The following is a 22,151-nucleotide window of genomic DNA, read 5'->3' as shown; positions in this document are numbered from 1 at the left end:
TTCTGTTCACTTAAAAGACCCTCCCTTTCCTGGGATTCCTATGTCTTTATTTCTAAACAGAAGTCTGATTTCTTTTCTTTCAGTTATCAAAATAGACTGTTATGTACATTTAAGCCTCCTGCTGCAGATTGGTTGGGGGCCTTTCCTCCTCACTCGTCCCCACTACTTTATCCCAGAGAATACTGAAGAGAAAATCTCTAGCTATTTGCTGTGCAGTAAGTCATAGAAGCTAAACATGTAGATGCTTATTTTTTATTATACACTACTTTCAATCATCAATTCAGCTGTTTAATATTCTACAAGACAAGTAAAAAGGTATAAAATGAAGTACAAATTGTAAAACAATTTAAAAATACTAAGAGCTGAGGGTATGGCTCAGTGGTGGAGCATTTGCTTAACATATGTGATGCCCTGAGTTTTGGCTTTAGCTTTGCAAAAAATTACTGAAAACAAATAAATAAAAGTGCTGAAGCCATGGCTTAGTTCAGCCAAGACTTCTTAAGTGGCGTGAGCAGGACGTCTGGGGTAAGTAAATCAGTCAGAAAGTGTGAATGCAGTGCAGGCCTGGAAGGGCTGCCTTCTGTCTCTACAACCCTAAAGGAAGTAGCATTTTGGATTTAATTCAGACTTTGAAGTGTGTTAATCAGAGAAGGGGCATGTGGTTATGAGGTTGAAGAAGTGTGCTGTGAGTGCTTTTTTCTTTTTTTCTTTTTTTTTGTGGAACCAGGGCTTGAACTCAGGCCCTTGAGCTTGCCAGGCAAGTGCTTATTCTACTGAGCCATCTCCCCGGTGGGTGCTTTTTAATATTTGTAATATTTTAATAACTTTAATATTAAATACTTGTAGCTCTGTAAGAACCTGGGCAAGATATAGTTGCTTTGGACTAACTTCTTCAGTAATAATGAATATTGACTTTCTTTTTCTGAATTTGGAATTGTACTGATGTGGTATGGCTAGGTAGATGAATGACTGTGTGGGAAGATGTGTGGGAGAAATTGGCATCGTTCCCTGTACATAGATGGAAACTGAGGTCACCACTACGTTGTCTTTTGCCCTCTTTTCTCTTTCTTGTCTCCCTGACACGCACCCCCCCCCCATTCCTGGGTCTTGTAGTTTGACGGGTGCACTCTTCTTGTTCAGGTTATACACTTACACCATCAGCTAAATCTGACAACTTGTCCGACTCCAGCCATAGCGAGATTTCTTCGCGGTCCAGCATTGTGAGCAACTGCTCTGCTGACTCCATGTCTGTAGCTCTGCAGGATGAGCGCTGTTCCTCCCAGGCCTTGGCTGTCCCTGAGTCCACTGGGACATTGGAAAAGACAGAGCACCCCTTGGGGATAGGAGACCATGGGCATCTTGGACCTGGGTAAGCATCCTTGCCTATTCCACACGACCCAAACCAAAGGCTGTCATTAGCCATACTCCCAAGCTTTGACCATGTGATCTCCCCCTTGTGGCAGTGGCAAGCCCAAGCACATTCTCTCTGTACCAAATACAAAAATATACTGTTTGAGCAACGTGGACCTCCACCCCCACCCCCATAGTAGGGATTAAACTCAGGGCCTTGCTGGGTGTGGTACGCTCATCTGTAATCCCAGTACTTGGGAGCCTGCAGCAGGAGGATCACCATGAATTCAAGGCCAGACCAGTTTTGGCTACATAGTGAGTTCAAGGTTAGCCTGAACTACGTGGTGAAATCCTACCTCCCAGATTTACAAAAGACAAAAAACAATTTTAGGGCCAGCCAGATAGCTCAGTGGACTAAAGCACCTGCTTAGGCAGAGTGCAGGGGCTGGGGTTCAATCCCCAGCCCCTGCACAAGCAGTGCTGGCCCTGCCCCCAGGGCCTGCTGAGACAGCAATTGAAAGTAGGCATGATGGCACATGCCTAGTCCCAGCTCCTGGGAGGCTAAAAACAGGAGAATCACTGAGTCCAGTGTATGTAGTGAGACCCTGTAGACCCTGTACCAAATACATTTTTTAAAAAATTTAAGATAGAAAATCAAGGCTTTCACACTGAATCCCTAGCTCTTTTTTAGTTTGAGACAGGGTCTCAGGCTGTAAGCTGCCCAGCCTTGGCTTAAACTTTCAGTCTTCCTGCCTCAGCCTCCCAGAGTGCTATGATTACAAATGTACATCATAACCTTCAGTTTGAGTGCTTTTTCTTTTTTATCCAGATAGGGTCTCATTGTAGTTTAGGTGGCCTTGAACTCACCATGTAGCACAGGCTGACCTCAAACTCCCAGATACTCTTGCCTCAGCCTCCTGAGTGCTGGGATTTAGGCGTGAACCACCATACCCAGTGCTTATCTTAAATAGTTGTTGAATTCAAGTAGCTTTCTATGTCATACATAGAAGTTTCAGTAAGTAAGACCATAGAGTATGCTCACTAATGACAGGAGGAAAATGGTTCCTAAAATCCTGGATGGAGGCCGGGGAGATGGCTCAGTAGAATAATGCTTCCCTGGCATGCGCAAGGGCCCAAGTTCAATCCCCGGTTCTGCCATAGGGGGAAAAAAAAAATCCTGGATGTTAGGTATGGTGTTGCCAAAAAGTTGTATAATAGGAGATAACCCCAAGCCCTGTGCATGTTGTCGACAGGTTGGCAGAGTAGGACCAGCCCTAGATCCCTGTTCTGTGAAAGTACTATTTGGAGAATAAAAATAATCAATAAGCAAAGGTTAATTTTTTTAGATTTTCTAATTGCAAATTTCTTTTGAGAATCAAGCAAAATGGAACTCTTTTAAGAAAGTGGATTCTAAACTGATAAATATAAAAAACTGATAAATATAAAAAACTGATAAATATTGTAAATCTGGTCTGCTTTAATACACAGTACCTAAGATATACTAAAGTATTGTTATATTTGTAAAGGTTTCTATACAATGATTTTATAAATCAGAGATCATCAGTTTTTCTGTAAAAAGGTATTTCACAGGACAAAGCATCTGTTATAGCTGCTCTGCCTTTGGGGCCCCAAAACAGCGACCTACAATACAGAAGCCAATGGACACCTGTGTCCCAGGACTTGATAGAAAGGAACAGAATCCCAGAGGTAGCCTTAGACTATAGTTTGGTCACCTCTGTGCTGTACAATAAACCAGTGTCCAAAAACATTTTATGAAGGACTAGACAGTAAATATTTTAGACTGGCAGGCTACATATGGTCGTCACGAGTACTTTGTGCCTTTTGTTTGTTTCAGTGCTTTAAAAGATAAAAACTAGTCTTTGTTCCAGGGCATACAAAAACAAGGCTGTTGGTTACAGTTGGCCTCTGTGCCTTAACTTGGAGGTCCCTGATAGAAACAAGGGGACCCATCTAGTGGTAGCTGGGGGAATTGGAATTCACTTCTACCATGCTACAAGGCTAACTTAAGGTATACGTTGAAAATGAAACATGGTTTCATCAATTTGGGTTCTTAATTCCGTATAAGTAGAAAATATTATATTAACAAGCATGAAAATATGTACTTTATTTTAAATTTCATCTTTGTTTTCATTTAAAATTTTTTTGAGAAAATCTTGTCTAAGCATTGACTTTCCTCAGTGTATATTTCTATTACTGTGTTCTGTAGTTTTTTATAGGTGGTCATACTTGAGGTGCAAGATTTTCCAGTAAACCAGTAAATTACTTTTAATTGTGCATTATCTCCATTTTTAGGTGGACACTTTCAAAGCCATCTCTAATCAAGGGAATAGCTGTCTCATCTTCTGCGAGCAATGAAGAGATTTCTCATGAGCATATTGTCATAGAAGCAGCTGATAGTGGTCGAGGAAGTTGGACTTCCTGTTCAAGCAGCTCCCATGACAACTTCCAAAGCCTTCCAAACCCAAAAAGCTGGGACTTCCTGAACTCTTATAGACATACCCATTTGGATGACTCCATTGCTGAAGTTGAATCCACTGACTGTGAGCCCTACTCCTGTCCAAAAGGCTGCTCTAGAACTTGTGGGCAGTGTAAAGGGAGCCTCAACAACAGTCAGTTGAGGCAGAGTTGGGCCTCCTCCAGTTCTCTGTCTGACACGTACGAAGCAAACTATGGGACCATTAAAAGGAGAGTTTTGGAGGCCACCCCTGCTGAGTCATCAGATAGCCTGGATCCAGTTTATAAAACAGTCACTTCCAGTACAGAAAAGGGCTTGATTGGTAAGTTCTCTGTGTTATCCTCATCTTTATCACTTAGAAATTGTAGCCAAAAAAAAAGTGATGTTGAGATATCTTGGCCTAGGATTTTATACATGGAAAAACTTGTTCACGGGGCTGGGGGTATAGCTCAGCAACACAACGCCTGCCTGGCAAGTACAGGATCCTACATTCAATTCCTGGTACAAAAAAAGAACTTGTACACTTGTTCTACCATTTTTTTCTTCTGCAAAAAAATTATTTTTTCCCCATATTCAAAGCTGAGGAGGGTTCAATCCCCTGTCAGCATGCCTTGCCGGCCCCACCCCTAGGGCACGGTGAGCTGGCGACAGATTCCGGGCATGGTGGTGCACCCCTGCATTCCCAGCACTGGGGAAGCTAAAAATAGAGGGATCACCACCAGTCCAAGCTGTATAGTGAGACCCTGTACCAAATACAAAAATGAAAAAAAAAAAAAAAAAGACTGAGGGACTTAAGGGCAGATACTCATGCTGTTAAAAATGAAAAGTCTGGTATTAAGATATATAATTAAAGGGACCAAGTGTGTCATGTTTTTAAGATATGTTTTTGCTTTATTAAAGAGTGTCATAACAGTTCTCTGCAGCAGTAATAAATTCTATACCTCATAAGTGTTTTGGGCCACAATTACCATTCATACCCGATAAATATATCGAGTTTTCTACTATCTTTAGGGAGGTAAAAGTGAGGAAAACATAATAAAGAAATTCTGAAAGGACTTCTTCATAGAGTGTGTGCTTGGCATGCACACGTCCTTCGGTTCTTTCCATAAAACAGGAAAGAAAGTCAAAAACTTTTCATTACATCTTCCTCGGTGTGTGTCATGAGTTTGCAGCTAAGGTATACATTCCCCTCCGGACCACCTCGAGTGTGGTAGCTGTCGGGCAGTACTTGTGAGCTATCCCCTGAATTCTATAAACACCTCGCTGTACAGCAGCAGCCTCTACCTTGCCACTTACGCAGAACAACTAGATGTCACATCAGTCTCAAACTCAGGACCTTGAGCGTACCAGGCAGGCGCTTGTGCTGCTGTGCTCCATCCCCAGCCCTCAACTCTTAATTCTGTATTTGTGCTATCACATTTAATTATTAAAAATATAAAAGGGAAATGTACTAATTATCTTACTTATCAGATTGGATTGCAGAGGGGATTTTAGCTTATTCATTTTATTTCTTTTTATTTGTTTATTTATGCGTGCGTGTGTGTGTGTGTGTGTGTGTGTGTGTGTGGCCAGCTCAGCCCACCAGGGGGCGGGGCTGGCTGGCATGTGGTGCTGGGGATTGAACCATGGTCCCTGTGCTTTGCTTAGCTTAGCTTGTTCTAAATAGGTGCTTTAGACCACTGAGCCATCTCTCCAGCCCCTTCATTTTATTTCTTAAGATTTTTCAGTAAATCTTTTTAGTGAACTACTGTAAGAACATATAAACCTATGTACAAGGGTACAAAAATCTTTCTCTGGTCCATTTGGGACTGTAGATTTAAAAATATTCATTTCATGGGCAAGTGACTTTTTTTCTGGTACCAAATTGTATCCCAGCCTATTTTGTTTTGCTTCATCCTCATCCTTATTATGTTTTTTGTTTGTTTGTTTGTTTGTTTGTTTATGGGTTTGTTTGTTTGTTTGTTTGTTTTGGCAGAACCGGGGATTGAACTCAGGCCCTTGCGCTCACCAGGGAAGCACTTATTCCACTGAGCCATCTCCCCGGCCCTGTTGTTATGTTTTTTGAAACAGTATCTATGTAGTTAACGCCAGCCTTGAATTCACTCTGTAGCCCAGGCTGGCTTCAGACTCAGTCAACCTGCCTCATCCACCTGAGTGCTGGGATTACACAAGTCACCATCACACCTGGCTTTTTGTTGTTGTTTTGGTTTGGTAGGGGGTGGGGGGTTAGGTTGGGTTGGTTCAGTTCAGTTCAGTTCAGTTCAGTTCAGTTCAGTTCAGTTCAGTTCAGTTCAGTTCAGTTCAGTTCAGTTCAAAACAGGGTTTCACTAGATTGCCTATCCTGAGTTCAAGTTTGTAATCCTTCTGCCTTAGCCTCCCAGAGTGCTGGGATGACATTCATGCCCCACTGTATCCTGCTTATGTTCTTCTCCTGACATTCCTACCACCATCACCCTGTCTTACCTTCCGACCTTGATACTACATGCAAACTTTACTGGGAGAGCGGCAGAAATTTAAATGTAGACAGGCCAATTCTCTAAAGAAAGAGTTAGAAATATTTGATATGGTTAAGATTGTACTGCTTGTGGATATGCAGTTATTGTTGTTTGAAGAGTCACTTCCTGTATTTTGTCTGTTTGTATTGGAAATCAAACTCAGGGCCTTGTGCTTGCCACACAGTCGCTTATGCCTCTTAGCGATCTCCCCAACCCTGTTTGTTTTGTTTTTGAGACTGGGTCTCCTTGTGTAGTTCAGCCAGGCCTTGAATTCACTGTGTAGCCCAGGCTGGCCTCAAACCAATGTCCCAGAAAAAAGTCATTTGCATAATCAAAATATTTACAGCCATTTATCCTGCAGGTCCTGTGGATTGGTTTTAGTTGCATGCAACTTCCTTTTTGTACGTAGTTCTAATAGTTCTCAAAGTCCCAGAATATGTACAGACTTAGAAAAAAGTATCTAAATGTTTTAATTTTCATTTATCTAATGGCTAGAGATGTTGAATATTTCTGTGTGTATTGGCCGTTTATACTGCTTCAGAGAAGTCTTTGTTCATTTCAGTTCAGTTTTTTTTTTTCTTTATGTGTTCCAGATATTAGCCCTCTGTGTAAGAAGTAGCTGGCAAACAAACAATTGTTTTCCTCTACTCTGTAGGTTGTTTCTTCACTGTATTGATTCTTTTGCTGTACTGAATCTCTTTAATTTGTGTAATCCCTTTTGTTGCTCCTCATTGTTATTTCTTGTGCAACTGAGATTTTTTCTGTTGGGGAAGTCTTTGCCTCTTACTGTGTCTTCAAGGGTTTTACCTGTCTTCCAGCAGATTGTTTTACTGTTTAGGTCTTTAATCCTTTTTGCTTTTTGAGACAGGGTCCTGCTGTGCAGTGCAGGCTGGCCTTGAACTCACTGTGTAGCTCAGGCTGGCCTCAGATTCACAGGATTCTTCTTTGCCACTTCCTCCAGCCAGGTCTTTTAGTACATGGTGAAAGATACAGGTCTAGAGGTAAAGTTCTACATGTTCAAAATAGAAAAATTTAAAAGAGCTGGAAATGGGGATGGGGAGCTTGGGAGGGAGAAAAGGGGACAGGAAGGAAAAAGGATCAAGTATGTATTTGTACCAGTTCTTCATGATGAGAATCTTCATTATATACCAGAAAGTTACTTACTATTAAAAAAAATTTAAGGGGCTGGAGATGTAGGGCAGCACAATCACCAACACCACACACACACACACACACACACACACACACACACACATCACTTTTAAAAGAATTAGAGATTTGTTTACATGTCTGGGCTGAGAAGTAGTCTGCACAAGAGTGACACAGAGCTGCCATGCCTTAGCGCAGGTGCCGAGCCAAACAGCCCACAAACGGGTGGCCTGAGTGCTGTTTTTATGAAGAAACTGGTCTGTAGAGAGTAGACGGTTGTGTGCGCTTGTGTTCCTGCCTCAGCCATTTGCCAAGAGGGTGTCTCCTGAGGAGCGTGTTGCATGCACCAGTGAGCTGAGCCGCCAAGGGGAGTCATTCTCAGTGGGCTCCTTCCTTCAGCGTGCTCCCACTCACGCTCTTTGATCTTTGTAAAACTGGATGTGGTTGTATTTAAAAAACAGGTTTGTAAAGGTTATTGAGCTTTACAAAAAGGTTTTAATCAGCCATCATCGCTTTTAAACATACTCATTTTGTCTGTTTTAAGTTTGCCATTGTAATCATCTTCAGTGTTTTTTTTTCATTTCTTACATTTTTTCATTAACATATTCATTGCTTATTTTTCATGCCAGTGTACTGTGTCACCTCACCCAAGAAGGATGGTAGGTATAGGGTGCCACCTCCTACTCCTCCAGGATATGTGGGAATCTCTGTAGCCGACCTAAAGGAAGGACCCTACCCGCACCTAAAACCTCCAGAGTATAGTGTGGCCGTGCAGAGGTCAAAGATGGTGCACAACAGCCTCTCTAACCTGCCAGCCGCCTGTCTCAGTGGCAGCCCCGTGGCCTGTGTCTCATCGAAGATTGTAACTCAGCCTCAGAGGCATAATTTGCGGGCATCCCATCCTAAACTAGCAGATGTGACTGATCCAGATAGCGAAGCAGATGGTATGTTGACAAACTACCTTAATGGCTCTTAAATGAATTGCTAAATGCAGTAATGGTTCTTTATTCTGGTATTTTATGGTGATTAGTAATGTGTGTGTTGGGGGGGTGGTGTTTTGTTTTTGTTTTTGTTTTTAATGCCCTAAAAGTCTCTCTTTAACAATATAGCCAAGCTGTGTGTGGTGATGTATTCCCTTCATACCAGCTCTATGGGAGGCTGAGGCAGAAAGATTGTAAATCCAAGCCATACTGAGACCCTGTCTCAAATTTTAAGAGTGCTAAAGGATGGGCAGGGTAAGTAGCTTAGTCCAGATAATCCTGGATTCAATCCCCAGTGCCAGAAAAAAAAAATCTTTTAGCCATGTATGGTTGTGCATTCCTATAATTCCAGCTACTTGGGCAGCAGAGGCAGGAAGATTGTAAATTGTAGGCCAACCTGGCCTACAACTGAACAAGACCCTGACTCAAAAGGAGTGGGATGTAACTCAGTAGCAGAGTGCCCCAAGTGTGGTCCCAGGACTGCTGAAAGAAAGAAATCTCTTAAGATAGCATATTTCTTAAATGGGGAGGGCAGATGTCTCATTTTTATGCCCAGTAAATGCCCTTCTTCTCACTCAAATGTAGTATTGTTACTTTTTGGGAGAAGAGCAGCTCAGGGTAACAGGAGAATTTTGCAGAGGGCTAGACACCGAGGAGCTGTTTCAGCTGGCACATGGAAGCCAAGTAGTCTGAAATGGTGCTTTTGATGGAGCAGGCTCCTGACAGACTATAGATGGGGCCAAAGTTTGAACAAAAGGGTTTGCTTTCTTAAATATAATTTTCCCCTTTTTCACAATAAAGTGATTAAAACCATTTATGAAATTTTTGTTTATTGTCACTCATCAGTGTGATCAGAAATGATGTTAAACTAAAATCTAGGCTCTGATGGGATATTTGAGGGCTTTCTTCATTGAAGCTGACAACTAGATTCCCAGCTGGCCTTCCTTCACATGCTGCTCTGCCATCTCATGTTTTCTTTGTTTCAGAAAATGAGCAGGTATCAGCAGTCTAGCCTGTGCATGGCCCGTTGGTGATCCCTGAACGTCGAGGGGAAGGAACGGAACTCCGTGGTTCTGCTGGCCGACCCAGATAGAGCTCGCTGCTGCCCCGGCCCCAGGCCCATCGCCTGTGCTCGGAGTCCTTCCCTTCCATCTCAGCCCTGCAGAGTGTGCTTCCTGAGCTGTGGCAGCTGTGCCCGCGCCACACGCCAGACATGCCTGAGACCCCTCCGAGCCAAGCCAAGCCAAGCCAAGCTCAGCCTCCTCCACTCCCTGGACTTCACCGTGGCTTTCCTCTCACAGGTCATTTTAAAGATAATGGTATTATTATTTCCAGGCCGTAGCTTGGGCTAAAGGATGAATTTTAGAGTATCTGCCAATACCAAGAATATTCTTGCGTATTTGAAAAGTAACTTATTATTTGTAGTATTGTGGTTTCGTTTGTATTTGGGAGGTTACTTTGTGTTGGTGAGCTCTTGTTGGCAATTGTTTATTTAAGGCTATAAGACTCTCTGGTCTGACCAAACTGAAGTCACCTTGACAGAAATGATTGTTTGATCTGCACAGAAATGGAACTTCATTGGTAGCGCCAGTACGAGGAGGGTCTTGGGGTGAGTAGGCTACGAAGCCCTTTGTGGTTGAAATAGTAGGAACCTACTGATCTCAGTGTGAAATGAAGTTGCAGTGGGCTTCCTTGCCAACCCTTTGGGAAAAGGAGGAGGAAGAGGACTAGGTAGGTAGTGACTTAAAGTTCTAAAGGATGAGGGTCAATATTCAGTGACATAATACAGATGCTTCGAGGTAAAAGTCACACTGCATCAAATCAGAAACTAAGAGTAAAGAGCCAGTAGAAAATGGGCTCTAGAGAGCTCTAGTATCTCAAAACTCTCATCTAACATTTCTCACAACTCAAGTATCGAATTGTTGCTTGTAAAAGAATTGTGATTGGAGGTGTTGGTCATTGCGAGGGTGAGCTTGGTGTGTTCATTGTGCTCACAGCGCCAGGTTGCATTCAATCTTGAGAAGAAACCTGCAGCTCTCAGCAAAGGTCAGACCAGCAGAAAGAACTGCCAGAAGAGTCTGTGGGAAGGAGGAGCTTGAGTGATGGAAATGATTGTCTCGGGTCGTTAGACCCTGAGAGGAGAAACCCTTCTGGCCTCTTGGGCCTGGCACTCTTAATTTAAGTATTTAATTAAAATTTCAATACGTATTTACTGGATTAAGTGGATTTTTCACATTTTTATGAGTTTTAATGTATTCTATATATATATTAAGTGTAAATTTTTTCATTGGTTTTTAGTGTAAAGGCAAGTGAGGTTTCCTAACATTCTGCTATTACCAGAAAAACACCAAAGCCATTAAGGTGCGCTACTCAGACTGGCGTGGAGTCAGGACAATCACTTCAGAGTTGTCATATGCATGTGGCCATATGAGATTTCACATGTGACTTCTGCATTTTAAAGAGTTTGTACTTTTTTCCCTAGTGTTCTCTGTTTCCTTTGTATCCCCTTCATTTTTTACTTGTTTGAGCATAGGGTCTTGCTGTGTAGCCCAGGCTGGCCTTAGACTTGCAGAGATCCTGCTGCCTCAGCCTCCCAAATACTGGGTATTGCTTTCATTTTAAAACCATGTCACTTCCATGTAGTAATTGGAAGTAGTTCATTTATTTCCCATCAAAATTAACTGTATTTTAGGGAAAATAACATGTCTGAAAAATCCCCCTGGGGTGGGGAGGGGGAAACATGAAACTTAAGCCTTAGAAATTAACCCCAGGCATATTAAAAATAAATCTACTGGCTCCACAGTTTTCTTGGTCCTTCCTTTGTAGTGAAAGGTTGCCTGAACCAGACCCTGGCTTGAAAGTCACACTGTAGTGATTTGGCCCACAAACAGTGATCCTCTGAACCCAGACTTTTTATTCACTGATTTACATACATTGTTTTCATGTCCAGAGGAAAACAAGAAATGAAAAGTATTTTTGCTATCACCACCTTTTTACTAAGTTTGGGTATTTATTCTCACTGTTTCTGTACATTACTTCAGAAAAATTGTGCTGCTTGCGCAGCATCTCTGTATTTAGCATGTGGTCAAACCCAGTGAAAGCCTTACTTCCCTCGTCCTTGGTGGTGTAAATACTGCCCTGCGGAGAGCTGAGGCCTATGGTTGTGGACCGCACCATGCCGCTGCCTTTGTTGTATGTAGCTTTAACTCTGAGTGTTCAGATCAGCTGATCACATTGATCAGGAAGTAAAACCAAATGCTTTGCAGTTTGATATCCTTAAAAAATAAACTTGATTTTTTTAAAAAATCTTTATTTAGGGTACATTTCTGGCATTCTTTGTTTCTCCTACAACTAGCACAACAAAGCCTTAACCTGTATGTGCTCCAATTCCAAATCTCCATTTTTTTCTTTCATTTTTTAAAATTTCTTAACTGTATTGAAGAGGTTGATGCCTTTTCTTCCCACCACACATTGACATCCTCCAAGACTGCTGGAACGGCAAAACCCCAGCGCAGACCCTGGCCAGCTGCTCAGTGTCTGCACCACTTCCTCGGGATGTGGGCTGGAGAACTGGTAGATTGAGCCGCGCTTCTGTTGAAGCATAGCACAGCTGAGCGCTTCCCTTCCCTCCAGAGGAGAGGAGGTTGCTGGGCCTGCCAGGAGGAGCCCTCAGTGTCACGGAATTCTTAAGAACAGACCTAGGAAAGTGTTATCAGGTGTTCTTTCCCTACAAAACAAAAGAGAAAATGCTCCCTTGCATAGTTAAAATAGTGGGTTGTCATTTGGATGAACAAGTGTCTGCAAATCACTGTTAAAGGTGAGTGTCCCTTCTGCACTAGGGCTGTGAAAAGGAGGAGCCCTTGGGCAGGGTCACAGCTGCGTGCGCTCCAGATTTAAGCTGGAGCCCTGGTTTAGCTTTAGCTTTTCTTATGTCTCTTAAAAACATTTTTAATAAACAGAAAGCAGTTATACTTGATCTTTTAAAATTGAAACATGGAAGCTTATAAAGACAAAATTGTCACAATCAAATAGCAATTATACTGCACAATTCAGTGATTGTAAGGCACCCTGTAACAAGCAATGTTTGTCTCCTATTTTTTGATACCTCTTAAAACTTATGTCTTTTAGAAAGACAGTGCCTCTGTATGCTTTTTGTATTTTTACTGAGTGTAAATATTTGTTATATTTTTGGTTAAGAGAATGTAACAAAAGTACCATTTCTTATTAGCCTATTGACTAATACATTGGTGGACTCAATAAAGCATCTACAGTAACCTTCTCTGCACTTTATTGTGAGTGTGTGGAGCAGGTGGGATAATTACACCTGCGGACTCCAGAGTGCCGGCCGGAGACACCAGTTGCTAGAAGGCTTTGAGGTTGGTGGGTTGGTTGGTGGGTTGGGTTTTGTTTCACTGTTGTTGTTTTTTATGTATTTAGTACAGGGTCTCCCTACAAAGCTCCGACTCATAGTGATCCTCGTGTTTTCAGCCTCCCCAGCACTGGGATTACAGGCATGTGACACCACGCACAGATTTGGTCACCACGGGGGTGGGTCAGGCACAGCACCTGGAACCCTTGTCCCTGCGCTGCTTACCTAAGTCCACTAAGCTATCTTGCCGGCCTGTTCTGTTGTTGTTGTTTTGGAGGCTTTGTTTGTTTGTTTTTGAGACAGGATCGTCTTTTGTACTTCAACTTGATTGCTAGTGGGCTACGTAGCCCAGGCAGGCCTAAAACCTGTGGCAGTCCTAAAAGCCTGAGCCACTGCACCAAGCACAGCCTTTATTTTTAGGCCTCCAGAGAAATTGATGTAGTTTATCCTTGTTTACCATATAGAATTTGTAAAATACTTATATAGTCGGGCATGGAGGTGCACACCTGTAATCCCAGCCCTCAGGGCTGTGGCAGGCCAGCCTGGACTCTGGAGTGAGACCTTCTCTAAAAACAAAACTGTGGTGTAAATAAGTTCCAGGGAAGTGTGGAAGTTGTCACTTCTGGCTGGGCAGTTGATAACCCAGGCAAAATCAGAACTCTTGCCAATGAAAAGGGAAGAATGACTCTCAAGTGTGCAGCTGGCTGGCCTGCTTCTGGGCGCAGTTGGTAAGCTGTTTCTTCTGTGAGCTCAGACCTCAGGACCCTGGCAAAGAAGAAATTCTACTTTCGCACCCTTTGTAAGCTCTGCCAGTCTCCCTGTCTGCCCAGGACATGTCACTCCTGTGACAGCTAAGTCTTCTGCCTTCTAAATTTCACCCATCCCGACACATGCACCAGATCTTCCAGAACATTCCTCCCACACCAGCCATCTCGCCACAGTCTTAGTACAATCCAGAAAACACAGTGCTAAACACAGATGTATTCTAGTGGGTTGAACAGTGGCCAGTCAGAAGCATCAATCTTTAATCCTAGGAACTTGTAGACGTCTGTTGTCCCTGGAGAAAGGCTCTTTGTGGCTGTAATTAACCACACTGAGATGAGACTCCGTGGGATCGCCAGTGTCCTCATGAGAGGGCACCTCTGACACTGACAGGAGAGAGCTGTGCAAACATGTGGCCAGCGCTGCAGCCCACAGGAGAGAAGAGTGGGACCCTCCGTGGACCTCGGGCCTTCGGAACTGCGACTCGGCACGTTCCTGTTTCTGGAAGCACCTCTGTGCAGTACAGCAAGTGTACCCGTGACGTTGGGGCGAGGCCCGCGGTGCGGCACCGCGGAGCTCGGCAGCTGGTGGGCCTGTCCTGGCCTGTGTCCACTCAGGTGCGCAGTCTTCTCGGCTCACCTTTCATTTCCACAGCGGCGAGGGAGACTGCCCATCCTCTCGGGTACAAGCCTGGCGCACTGTTGTGCAAAGGTAGGTCTTCTGTTTTCTATTCATTGATAAAGTTGAAAAACAGTTTCATTATGGCTTTTGTTCTTAGTATGGCCTTTGATTGACCAACTTATTTGAACTTATTTTAATGATTTGTGGTTTTTTAATCACTCCGCATGCTTATATCACCTCACTAATCTTTCTGGGCTTGTCCCCTCGCCCTTCCGCACCAGCCACAGTGACAGTGCTGTGCGGAGGTGACGGGTGTGCAGTGCCTGCCTCTGTTCTGATCTTGGGAGCACTTTCAGATGTCACCGCTGCTCATATTGATTGCCATGGATTTTTGTGATAATTATGAGTTCCAAGAAGTTCCCTTTTATGCTGAGAGAATTCATGATGTTCAATTTTGTCAGATGCTCTTCTTTTTAAAAAAATAGGGTGAAAAATTATTTTTCCTTACCTGTTATTAAGTTGAAATCATCAATGTTTTTCAGCATGGACTATGCCCAGCCCTCTTCCCACTATTGGAATGAACTCCACCCAGTTACTTTTTGTTATTGTCTTTATGTATGTTTAGAGTTACTGTGCAAAACTTTGTTAAGGATTTTTGCATCTGTGTTCAAGATAGATGGTAGTCTGTAATGTCCCTTGTAATGTTCTTGTCAGGTTTGGGTATTATACTTGTCCTTACCAAGCTGGCTGTGGTGAGGCACACCTGTAATCCCAGCACTTGGGAGGCTGAAGCAGGAGGATCACCATGAGTTCAAGGCCAGCCTGGGCTACATAGACACTGCCTCAAATAAAAATATATGTATGTATTAGTTACATAATTCAGATGCTTACCACAAAGGAAAGTCCCATCCTCAGTGATTTCATTGGTGACTTGTATGAAACACAGATGTAACCATGAATTACTTAAAATTTCAGCAATAGTGGGGTTTGCTTAAGACGTAAGAAAGTATTAACTCAAGGGCTGGAGATGTAGCTCAGTGGTAAGGAACCTGCCTGCCATGTCCAAAAAGGGTTCCAGCTGGGGTCAGGGGTAACCTACCTCTAAAGAATTTGGTTATATTAAACTTGAAGACATGTATACCAAAAAATACTTATAAGAAATGGTCTAGGAAGTTGGAAAATACAGTTAATTTATATAACTTTCAAAGGACAGGTATGCAGAATATGTGATTTACTTACCGATGTACCCCTGCCCCCCCCCAAAAAAAAAAAAACCCATAATCGTGTTCAAGCTTAATCACTAAAAAAAGAACAAGTTGTCCAGTACACATGTGGAGAGGCGCTTAACGCATTTTGAGAACTTCTCTGTGCACTTGGAGCTGACTGGGGAAGTACTGACTACTGCCCCCTGGAGTGGAGGCAGGAAGTTCCCTGGGAAGAAGCAAGGTGATTTTTTTAAATACACTGGAGCCACCAGGCAGCACTGTTACTTGGGTTGTCAGCAGTGTGTGTTTGTTTGGCGGTCGTGGGGATTGAACTCAGGGCCTGGCACCCACCAGGTGGGCGCTGTGCAGCAGAGCTTCTTGTGGGCCTGTTGTAGAGGCAGTAGGGTAGTGCAGCGCGCTGGCCGTCTCCAGTTACACTGCAGACCCTAGTGAAACATCTGGAGAGAATCTTCAACTAGAAAGTGCAGGGATTTCGAGCAGATTCATTGCCTTGGGTGCTCGCTGGATGGTGGCACGTGCGCAGCATGGCTGCAGCTAATGCCATCCGCCTTTGCAAACCTGGGCACAGGACTGTGGGTGATGAGTCCTGGTCTTTTCAAAGGACCCCAAGGGGAATTTGCCAGACTGAACAAGAATAAAAACAAATGCTTATAGTGAAAATCTAACAAGAGTCACTCAAGAATTAATACTCCAAAGACCTTTCATTCACACTTGCTTGTCTGCTGTCACTGAGGTGGCATTCTCAGTCTTTTAGTGAGTAGTCTTTCTGTTGCGGCTCTGGCTTGAGTTTTCTGTGGCCGCTGTGGGCTGCACTCCCTGGGTCTGTAAGCATCGTTAGCGTTCCTCTTTCCTGCACTGCCTTGCATGTTTTTCCCTGACAAATAGGTGTTCATTATATAGTCTGAATATAACTCCTTTTTATTTTTGGGGGGGCCGGTTCTGGGAAACTCAGGGCCTCATGTTTGGCAGGCAGGGGCACTGTGCCCCTGAGCTGTGCACCCAGCCCCTCCTTGTCACTTATACCTATGGCCAATATTTCCCCCTTTCTACCTTGCTCTGCCACACCCTTGAGGATGTCTTGACAAAGAGTGCTTTTGTTTTATTTTGGTTTTTGTACCATGGATCAAACTCGGGAGCTTGCACCTGCCAGGAGGTTCTTGTGCCACTTAGCTGTGCCCGGCCCTGAAGCAGTTCTTAACTCTAGGGAAGCCTGTTTTCTTTTATAAGTAGCGCTCTTGGGTTCCATGTAAGAAGCCTTAGCCGGTGGACTGCGCTTCCCTTGCTCAGCGTGTTTTCCTTTTCACCATGGAATCCTAATGCTGGAGGACCTTAAAAGCTGCTGAAGCTTTGCTGAGAACCGTGAGACTGTGGCAAACAAAAGCAACTCAAGAGCGGAATTAGGACTTGAAAATTGGCTGGGACTATATATATTATTGGAAGTGGGATTTGAAGGAAAAGCACAAGAAGCTTGCTTTAAGCACTCTTCTCTGTGCATATCTGGGTGGGCTTCATGGGCCTGCAGGTACCAGCATAAAGCAGAACTGGCACCACCCACTCTTCTGCATTGTTTTAACTTAGTTATTGGATCTGTGGAAAAAATTAATAAAACAAGACATGTCTGGGGAAGAAAAATCTTAGCCAGACATGGTGGTGCACACCTTTAATCCTAGCACTCAGACTGAGGCAGGAAGTTCACAGGGAGTTTGAGGCCAGCCTGGGCTACCTTGGGAGTTCAAAGCCAGCCTACACTGTATAGCGAGACCCTGTCTCCAAAACAAAGGCCCCTATGCTGTGTTGGGGGGTGGAGCGTAGGGGTAGGCAGCAGGTGCCACTGAACAGAGGAAGCGGAACCTTCCCAGTGGCGCTCCACCTGGCATAGCCATAGCCTTGCAGGGGGTGGGTTACAGTGAGCCTTCTCTTGGGTGACCTGTGCACCCCCTCAGAGACACAGCCTTGTGACAGCCCCCTGGGGAGACCTCATGCACAGTCACTGTCGAAGCCTGGATCTTTCAACTCCAAAATTGGATCTTTTTCCATAAGACAGTCTTTCGTGGTGCTTATCAACTTAGCTAAATAATGTAGCTGTTGATGACCAAATCACCATCATTAGGTTACTGACCTTCATAGTAATAAGTAGCAAGTGGTTGCTTATGTGCTGTTACAGATAAATTAGGACCATATCAGAAGACACACAACACTGAGACACTGGAAGGCAGCAGCTTTAAGTACACTGGTGGGCTGGGGAAAAACTATCCAATCCCAGCCCTGTCATTAGGTGAAGCAGTCACTTACTTAGGTTGTTACAAGAGGCAGATGAGAGGATGTTTTACAGTTGGTTACACATTGTCATGTCATATGTTGCTAGGTAGACTTACTCTAAGCCAGTTAATTGGGGGTTACCATCGGGTGAGCAGGGTCATTGTGTGAAACTGTGTCCAGTCCGTCTCTAGGTAGTAAGTCCTTGAAACAAGCTGTCAGCTTTACCTTACAAGCCGATGCTGGAATGCCAAGACTAGCTAAGTTTTGTTCTCAAACTGTGGAAGCTACCTGGTCTTGAATCCAGTGTCTAGTTACAAGTTTTTAAAATTGCCTGTCACCTTATTTTCATCCTCCTGGCCCTGGGAGGTAGAACACAGTTACTACTCTCACATCTGTGGTGGAAAAGCCCCGGAGATGGCATGGCTGGTCCAGAGCCCCTAGTGAAGAAGTCAGGAACAGAGTAGAAGCCAGCGCCCCAAAGTTGGAGGTTTCTCATCACTGCAGTGCATAGATCTGGCTGGCGGACTCACATCCCGGACCCCGCAGACCTGCCTTTCTCTCCTGTCTCCTAGGACCTTGGATCACTGCGGCCAGGGTTGAGCAACACCTACAGGACAACTCCAGCCCCGTACCTGGAGGGTCCCACAGCCCTGCCAGATCAGCAGGCAACAGGGGGAGAGAGCGTGCCAGGAAGGGCAGGCGTCTGACAGCACAAAGAAGGGACACAGCCCGGCCTGGTTTTTCAGTGCTGTCAGTGCACTGCCTAAGGGACCTGGTGGCCATGCCCCTGGAAAAGCCATGGTGCTGAAGACCTGTGCCCCCACTGCACAGGTGCTGGGGCCCAGCCGTGTGCAGAGCAGCTTGAGACCCGTGAAACCTCAGGCAGGAACCCCTCGCCCCATGCCAGCCGCATGCTAGCCACAGGGACAGGCAACTGCTTCCCCACTGAGGCCCTGAGCAGAGGACGCAGCTCTGGGAGACGAAGCCCTCAGCTCCCGAGTCTGGCCACATAGTGCAGCAAGAGCAGTTACTCCGCTCACTAACTGATCTGGAGATGCCTGTGTGTTCCCCGTGCCTTGGTTCATGGGAACAATCAGTTACAATTCATTCCCTCCTCAGAGTGCACCTGCAGGCAGAGGCTAGGGCAGGAGGGTCATTTGAGTCGAGGCATTCAATACCAGACTGGGCAACATAGCCAGGTCCTGTCTCATAAATAAAAATAAATGGTCAGTAAATTTCCAGGGAAACAGATGCATAAGAACACCTGAGTGGGGAGAAATTTGGGACAGCAAAGGAGGCTTCTTAAAGCAATGTGCAGCAGAGATAGCTTTATCTCGGGGTTCCTAAAGGTCTCAGTGAACAAAGTGTTTCATTGGATGGGTGCTTACTAGACTTTTTAAATACCAGTCTCCTCACTGGTTTATAATGACGAGGTTAGGTTATCAAGAAGTGCTCAGGCAGGAGTGGTGGCACATGCCTGTAATCCTAGTACTCAGGAGGCTAAAGCAGAAATATCTCCCTACGTCCAAGTCCAGCCTGCGCTACATAGTGAATTTGAGGTCAGCTTGAACTGCATAGTGAGACCCTGTCTTAAAACAAAAGTGGAAATCAAAATGAAGTTTGTTGATTTACAGTGAGGTGGGATAACTTAGATGACTGTAATTGTTATCCTTCAATCATGATAGCCTCTTCAGCTGTTTATCCCAAATACATTGCTGCAAGTCATTTTATTTCCCCATCCAGTGTCTTAGTGCTCCCCATATTCAATTCCAGAGCCCACCAACAAAGACCATATTAGAAGCTGCCAGGCTGGGGTGTAGCTCAGCAGTATAAGCACTTGCCTGGCAAGCGCAGGGTCCCATGTTCAATCCCCAGTACCAAAAAAATTTTAAAAACTCATCTTCCGGGGTCTGCCCAGCTCTTCCTTCTCAACTTGTGTTCATTCCTGAGGCAGCAAGAGCTCCAGTCTCTAAAACCAAAACCCCAGGTGCCCATTGGCCGAAGAGCTCCAAGATGATGCCCAGCACCCCGCCGCACAGCCGCAACTTGGGCACAGCTGTGCACAGACCATCCTGAGTCCAAGCAGAAGCACCCGGGCCCTCCCTCAGGAGGGAGGGGGAGACCCAGAGCACCCCCAGGCCCCTGGGGGCACAGGTAAGAGTCAACATAAGTACAATCAAGTCTCTGCTAAGAAGTAAACAAGGAAAGGGAAACTGTCGAGAATGGCTTCCGTTCCCTTTGGGGAGCTCTGGGCCTCACCTTGAGCATCGCCTCCTGGCTCCAGCGGGGAGGATGGCGCAGCTCAGTCTCCTGGAGAAGCTTGTTGCATTGTCATTCTGATGGGAACTCAGCTTTCCTCATCTCCGGAGTTGCTCAGGACCTCACTGTTGCAGAGGATGCTGTGGTACCTCTGGGGGAGCCCTGGTACTTACCTTCCTGGCTCCAGTGCAGACCCCCCAGCCTGTGGGCACAGATCTTCATCCCACTGGCACAGACTCCCGAGCTCCCACCCCGACCTTGCGGCCTTCCCAGAGCAGATCTGTGAGGCGGCCTCCAGTTGGAGTAGGGGGAGGCATTGTGATGGGCTCTAGGTGTTCAGCTGGGCTCCCGTAGGCCACTGCTGTGGGACCCGGGCCCTCCGCTGGAGTCCTTGCTCTTTCGTGTGTGGACAGGTCTCCTGCATTCCTTTTGTAAGATTCTTTGGGTGACTATTAGAAAATAATTCTGTAAGGGCTGGCCAGATAGTTCAGTGGACTGAAGTATCTGCTTCAGTAGGCACAGAGACCAGGGCTTGATCCCCGTGTACTGTGCCGACCCCACCGCCAGGGTGCACTGAAATAAGATTGGGCATGGTGGCTCGTGCCTGTAATCCCAGCTGAAAACAGGACGGATCACCGCGAGTCCGATCTGTGTAGTGAGACCCTGTAGACCTGTACTAAATATATAAAATATTATAATTCTATAAACTGTATCCTGTACTAAATTGCTCCCCCTTGCAACACCCCAAAGCACGACAAATGAAACCATACTTCTGTGACTGGCCTGCTTCACCTGGTAGGTGAGGTTCACCTGCAGGTAGGTGGTCTCGGGAGCTCCCTCTTTTTCAAACCTGAGTACTGCATTCTATTTCATCTGTATTTTATGTATTAATTCCGTTCAGTCAGTGGACCTTGGGTTGTACCTTAGCTATTATGAATAGTGCTGTGAACAAAGGAAGGTGTACAAATAGCTTTTCAAGGCCCTACTCTAATTGGGTTTTTGTTTTTTGGGTGTTTTTTGTTTTTTTTTTTTAATGTCTTTGGTACAGGAAATCACTACTCAGCTCAGACTTGTAGTGATCCTCCTGTTTCCAGCCTCCCCAGCCCTGGGATTATGGTGTGGGCCACCACACTGAGTCTCGGTGGCAGGCTCAGCGTGCCCCTGGGATTGAACTGCACTTTCCGAGGCAGGTACCTGGTCTGCTGTGCTATCCCACCAGCCCTTCCACGCTGAGTTTTGTGTTAACATCCATACTTTTTTCACAGTCGCTGCGCCACTTTACACTTGCGTCTGCAGTGCGCGAGGGCTCCTCTGCATCCTCATCAACACTGCTCGGCTGCGGCCCTGGGTGCTGACGCCTGGAGATAAACCCGAGAAGCCTAAGCGCCCTGAGCCGAAAGCTCTGGACTTGCTAATTGCCTTTTCCTTCTTGGTCCTCAGTGCCCGAGCACAGTAACCTCCCACAGGCACGGGGCGGAAGGGACAGCGAGGCAGAGCGCATGGGGGCGCGCGGAAGGCGGAAGCTGCTCGTCGTCGACAGGGGACAGCTAGCATCCATTTGCATTCTCCGTCTGTGGCCCTGAGGTCAAAAGTCAAGTGACCTTAGTGCTTTCACGCTGGTGTTCGCAGCAGCCCAGCCCGGGACAGCACAGACGGGGGCCGCGTAAAGCGACCCCGCGCAGCTGGACGACCCCATCGGACCCCAGCAGCGGAAGCCGCCCGGCCGCAGCCTCTCGGCTGCTCGGCGTCACCAGCGCTGCACCTTCGCGCTCAGTCTTCGAAGCTGAGAGCGCTGGCTTCCACAGCGGGGCCTCCCGGAGCGAACTGTGCGCCTTCTCGGGCAGGCAGCGGGTCCGGGAGCGGCCACAGGGAAGTGGGCGGAGGGGCCTCCTTGCTGGCGGCCGTGCGTGCGGCAGTCGCACGGTTCCTGTAGGCCTGCGTGCAGCGCTGCGCTTCGTCCGCGGCTGGGCGCGCCGCCCTCCCGAACGGGGCGCTTCCGCAGGGTCCCGTGGCGCCTGCCCAGCTCTCCATTTCCTTTCAGAGGTTCAGGACAAAGCTGTCAAAACTTTTGAAATAGTCTCTTATCTTTTCCTTCAGTTTTGTTTTAGAAAGCCAGGTGGCAGGAGTCGGGGAGATGGCTCAGTGGAATAAGCGCTTCCCCGGCAAGCGCAGGGGTCCGCGTTCAATCCCGGCTCCGCCGAACGT

General features: G+C 45.8%; 1 protein-coding gene across 7 annotated transcripts in view; it reads left to right on the top strand.

Moving 5' to 3' along the window:
- Nucleotides 1-11,178, top strand: part of Rapgef6 (Rap guanine nucleotide exchange factor 6) — a 223,318-nt gene extending 212,140 nt beyond the window's left edge. For 5 of the 7 annotated variants that reach the window (XM_004629326.2, XM_004629324.2, XM_023713120.1 and 2 more), the window contains 4 exons: nucleotides 1,141-1,369; nucleotides 3,664-4,148; nucleotides 8,100-8,414; nucleotides 9,437-11,178. In XM_004629326.2, coding sequence (XP_004629383.1) covers nucleotides 1,141-1,369; nucleotides 3,664-4,148; nucleotides 8,100-8,414; nucleotides 9,437-9,462 — 1,055 coding nt within the window. In that variant the 3' untranslated portion in view covers nucleotides 9,463-11,178. The remainder of the gene's footprint in view (nucleotides 1-1,140; nucleotides 1,370-3,663; nucleotides 4,149-8,099; nucleotides 8,415-9,436) is intronic. The other 2 variants (XM_023713121.1, XM_004629328.2) reach the window with 2 other exon arrangements.
- The last annotated feature ends 10,973 nt before the right edge of the window (nucleotides 11,179-22,151 follow it).

This window comes from Octodon degus, unplaced genomic scaffold (assembly GCF_000260255.1).
Source record: "Octodon degus isolate 3935 unplaced genomic scaffold, OctDeg1.0 scaffold00029, whole genome shotgun sequence".
In the NCBI taxonomy this organism is placed as follows: Eukaryota; Metazoa; Chordata; class Mammalia; order Rodentia; family Octodontidae; genus Octodon; species Octodon degus.
The sequence above is the reverse complement of the archived record's forward strand: the minus strand, read 5'-3'. Positions and strand labels throughout refer to the sequence as shown.